Source organism: Rhagoletis zephyria, unplaced genomic scaffold (genome assembly GCF_001687245.7).
Source record: "Rhagoletis zephyria isolate East Lansing unplaced genomic scaffold, Rhagoletis_zephyria_1.1 Rzeph_scaffold_05505, whole genome shotgun sequence".
NCBI lineage: Eukaryota > Metazoa > Arthropoda > Insecta > Diptera > Tephritidae > Rhagoletis > Rhagoletis zephyria.
Genome location: NW_016162588.1, coordinates 18,963 through 24,164, shown reverse-complemented (window position 1 = coordinate 24,164; position 5,202 = coordinate 18,963). Strand labels below are relative to the sequence as shown.

General features: G+C 34.1%; 1 protein-coding gene and 1 non-coding gene across 2 annotated transcripts in view; both read right to left on the bottom strand.

Annotated features, from left to right (window-relative positions):
* Positions 1-1,859: 1,859 nt before the first annotated feature.
* TRNAE-UUC (transfer RNA glutamic acid (anticodon UUC)) lies at positions 1,860-1,931 on the bottom strand. The gene has a single exon. It is a non-coding gene; the product is annotated as a tRNA-Glu (tRNA).
* Positions 1,932-2,574: 643 nt separating this feature from the next.
* LOC108372174 (protein translocase subunit SecA-like) overlaps positions 2,575-5,202 on the bottom strand; it is a 3,982-nt gene continuing 1,354 nt past the window's right edge. Inside the window, exon 2 of the mRNA XM_017627824.1 lies at positions 2,575-4,500. Within this exon, the coding sequence (XP_017483313.1) occupies positions 2,575-4,500 (1,926 nt within the window). The remainder of the gene's footprint in view (positions 4,501-5,202) is intronic.

Genomic DNA, 5,202 nt, shown 5'->3' with positions numbered 1-5,202 from the left:
TTTTATGCGAACTTTTATAGCAAAAGTATATCTGAAGAACCGGTAATTGCAACATGGTTATCTGAAAGAGTTTGTCTATCATTTTGCTTATCAGAAAAATATTGATAGCATTAAACAAGATGCTGACATTGGTTTTGACTTTATAAATTCTTCTGTCAGTTAATTCACGCCTAAGTCTAAACTATTACATCTAAGCTATTATACCTATAGACAGTGAAATATTTTTAATATTTTATTTGTTAATAATTATATATAACATGTTAGTTTTATTTCCAATTGAAATATTGGTCTTTGAGGTGTACAATTATTGATGTTCCTTTAGTGCTTTAACCATGGCTCTTTCTAAATTTCTTGATATTAAAAATGACATTGCATTCAAACGCATTTTCGGAACTGAGAAAAATAAGGATATTTTAATTCACTTTTTAAATGATATCCTGGGATTTGCTGATGTCAATAAAATCAAAGAAATTGAGTTTTTAAGTACTATTCAAGATCCGGAAATTGCTTCTAAAAAACAAAGTATCGTTGATGTTCTTTGTAAGGATGAAAATGATATACAAGTGATAGTTGAAATGCAGATCGCTAAAACTAAAGGCTTTGAAAAACGTGCCCAATATTACGCTGCTAAAGCTTATGCAAGACAAGCTGATAAGGGTGATCAGTATCATAATCTTAAAGAGATAATTTTTATCGCGATAGCAGACTGTATTCTCTTTCCAAACAAGTCAGGGTATAAATCAGATCATATAATTCAAGATAAAGATACTAACGAACATGACTTAAAGGACTTCTATTTTACATTTATTGAGTTACCTAAATTTTCTAAGACAAAAGAAGACCAACTGGAGAATATAGTAGAAAAATGGATATACTTTTTTAAGTATGCAGATGAAACCAGTGAAGAAGATCTGGAAAGAATAATAGGAAGTGATGTGATAATTAAAAGAGCGTATGAAGAATTGAACAGGTTTAACTGGTCGGAAAAAGAATTTATCGCCTATGAACAAGAGATTAAACGTGTTCTTGATGAACAAGCCATACTTGCCCAAAAACTTGATGATGCTAGAGATGATGGTATAAAAATAGGTAAAGAGAAAGGTAGAGAAGAAGGCATCCAAATCGGGGAGGAACGGGGCAGGAAAGAAAGAGAAGTTGAGGTAGTTAAGAACTTACTTAAGGTTGGTGTACCAATTAATATCATATCACAATCTACAGGTCTTCCTTCTGAGGAAATTGAAAAATTGCAAGAAGAAAGCATTCTTTAGCTGTATGATTTTTTTTAGAAGCTGTGCTATACTCTGAAGCAAAAGTATCTTTGTGCTACAGTATGCAAAGCCCAACTACGCTTTTGATTACTGACCCTCTGCGAAACTATAAAATAAATAGTGATTCCTTTAAATTTTCTCGAGGTAGAACTTGGCGTAGTTAAAGGCAATACTGAGTAATGAACGAGCAAAAATAGAGATAACGTAGTGAATTTTTTCGAGAACCTGTTAAGGATATAAAAGGTCAGGAAACATAACGGAGAGGCAGCAATATTACACATACTAACACGCAAAAACGATATGGTGCTTGGTTTTGCTAAAGTCAAAGAACGATCAAAAGATAATCCTATTTTTAGGCTCGTGCTCATTTATTATGCTCCAAGAACTCTACCACCCTCACTTTTGAAAAGCGATGGAGCTAATCAAAACTCTAGCAAAAAGGAAGCAAAAAAAACTAAATATTTTTCCAAGAAAAGTGTTTTTTTAGCGTAACAAAAAATTTAATTATTGACTATTTTACAGTCTCAAAAAAAGGCAAAAAGTACCAACCGTGTTGAGATTCCCTTGCCATAAAAGCAGATTATGAAAAAATGACTCTTACGGGATTTGAACCCGTGTTACCACCGTGAAAGGGTGGTGTCCTAACCACTAGACGAAAGAGTCAATACGCTGCCTAATTTTATATTGCTGTATTTATAAAGTCAATTTAATTTATGTGCTTACTGCGCCATGGCAATGTTTATACTTCTTACCAGAGTTGCATGGACATTTATCGTTTCTTGAGACTTTAGTTCTTTTAACTTTGCTGCTTGTTTCATAATCTTCTGCGAGTTTAAAATGCACCAGGCGGTGAATAGTAAGTGCTTTCCATTCCTCGAGCATTGATTCAAACATCAAAAAAGCTTCGCGTTTAAATTCATTTAATGGATCCTTCTGCCCCATCGCACGCAAACCTATACTTTGCTTTAGGCTTTCTAAAGTTGAAAGATGCTCTCTCCAGAGATGGTCAATGGTCATTATCATCACTTGTTTTACTACTGTATTCCACAGATTAGTGGTATTTTGACTGTTAAAATACTGCTCTTTTTCAATAAAAAATTCTTTTGTCTTATTATTCATATAATTTAGAGCATCTTCCTTATTCACAAGCTCCGCTAAGGATTCATGGTCTAGCTTAACACCATATCTCTTATAGAACTCATTTATTATCTCATTAATATGATCTTCATAGTAACCGTCTCTCACAATTTCTTCTATTACGCTTTGGTTTACCTCATTATATACTTCAAATAGATCATTACTTTCATTAGTTAAAACATNTGATTACATCATCAAACTTGAGCAGAGATTTTCGCACGTCATAGTTTTTAGCCTCTACTTTCTTCTGTGCCTTTGCTATAGCTTTATTAAGCCATGGGTGGTGAATAGCTTCATAATTTTTTAATCCCACTCTTTGTAAAAAACTTCTCATCCTATCCGAACCGAATATTCTCAGTAAGTCGTCTTCAAGCGATAAGAAAAATTTAGAAAGTCCTGGATCGCCTTGTCTTCCAGAACGTCCACGCAATTGATCATCTATTCTTCTACTTTCATGCCTCTCAGTACCAATGACACATAAACCTCCAGCCTCTAGCACAACTTCCTTGTCGCGCTGCACCCTTTCAACTATCTCTTGATATTTCTTACTCCTTAGTTCTTCATCTTTTATTTTACTGAGCTCCGTTTTTGCAATCATTTCAGCATTACCACCAAGCTGAATATCAGTTCCTCGTCCAGCCATGTTAGTTGCTATAGTTATGCTACCTGGAACTCCAGCTTGTGCAATAATATAAGCCTCTTGTTCATGATAGCGAGCATTTAAGACCGAGTGCTTTAGAGAGTTACGACGCAAAAGTTCAGAAAGTTCTTCTGACTTTTCGATGCTTACTGTACCAACAAGTACAGGCTGAAGGCGCTCATGACATTCTTTGATAAGCTTCAACACTGCACTGTACTTTTCCTTCTCCGTACCGTAAATTTCATCATTTAGATCTATCCTTTTTACGGGCACGTTGGTGGGAATCTTCACTACATTTAATCTATATATGTCACGAAATTCCTCTGCTTCTGTTGCTGCTGTTCCGGTCATGCCTGAAAGTTTATTATACATACGAAAATAATTTTGGAAAGTTACCGAAGCTAAAGTTTGATTTTCATGCTGAATTTCAAGATTCTCTTTCGCCTCAAGTGCTTGATGGAGCCCATCGGAATATCTTCTACCTTCCATCATACGCCCAGTAAACTCGTCAATAATTACCACTCTACCTTTTTTTACAATATAGTCTTTATTGATTGTAAATAGCTTATGTGCACGCAATGCTTGATTTATATAATGAGTCATTATTATATTATTAGCATCATACAGTGAAGAATTTGCCGTGATCAGGCTGTATGATTTCAATAATTCCTCTACATATGGAATACCATCTTCAGTCAAAAACACAGTCCTGCTTTTTTCATCTAATTCATAGTCAGTATCTTTTAGCTTAGTAACTACCTTGTTAATATGCTTATATATCTGGTTATTATCTTCAACCTGACCAGAAATAATGAGTGGTGTACGTGCTTCATCAATTAGAATAGAGTCTACTTCATCCACTATTGCATAATTAAATCCTCTTTGAACCATCTCATCTGGAGAGAATTTCATATTATCCCGCAGGTAGTCGAAGGCCAATTCATTATTAGTTGAATATACGATATCAGCACTATAGGCTTCCTTTCTTTCTTCATCTGTCAAGTTATTAGTAATAAATGCAACAGAAACACCTAGAGAGTTATATAATGTACTCATCCATTCCATATCCCGTTTTGCAAGGTAATCATTAACAGTGACTACATGCACTCCCTTGCCTTCTAAAGAATTAAGATATGCAGCTAAAGTTGCAACGAGTGTTTTACCTTCTCCCGTCTTCATTTCTGCTATCATTCCATTGTGCAGCACCATACCACCAATTAGTTGAACATCGAAGTGTCTCATATTTAGAAATCTCCTTGATGCCTCACGCACAACCGCAAACGCAGGAGGAAGGATATCGTTTAATGTTTCTCCGCTTTTGAGCCTTTGCTTAAACTCTTCAGTTTTACTTAACAGTTCCTGATCAGAAAGTGCCTGTATTTTTGGCTCCAATGCATTTATTTGCTCAACAATTTTTCTTAAAGGTTTTATAACTTTTTTTGATCCAGAAACTCTCTTCATGGTAAAAAGTAAAATTGTAAGAGAAAAGAATATAAGTACAGCTATCAAAATAAATGTAAAATCTGGCATAAATAGGTAACACCAATTAAATGAAAAATTATATTACTAAATATAGTTCACAGCAATGATTATTGAGCCTATTACAATATTATTCATCTATCTTTAAGTCTTTTAACTTTAAGTCTTTTAACTTCAACTATAAAACGAAAAAGCCCTGCTTGTTCATAGTTGGGTTAAGCATCTAAACTTACTTTTCTTCTTTCTCGGAATTAGAGTTAGAAGTATTGTTTTTCTTTTCAATACAACTACATATAAAGATTGATAATTCATATAAAATCAGCATCGGTATAGCAAGCCCCACTTGACTCAACACGTCAGGTGGAGTTAAAAATGCAGCTACAATAAAAATTATCACTATCGCAATTCTACGTTTATTTGATAAACTTTGTGCAGTTAGTAACCCAACCCTGACCATTAATGTTAATATAACCGGAATTTGAAATGCAGTACCAAATGCAAACATGAATTGAATTACGAGATCTAAATATTCACTTACTGATGGCATGAACTCTATTGGTATATCAAAAGATTTACTGCTATATTCAAACTTGATAAAAAACTTCCAGGCTAAAGGAAATATGTAATAATAGACCACGATTGAGCCTATCGCGAACAAAACTGGTGTTGCAATTAAAT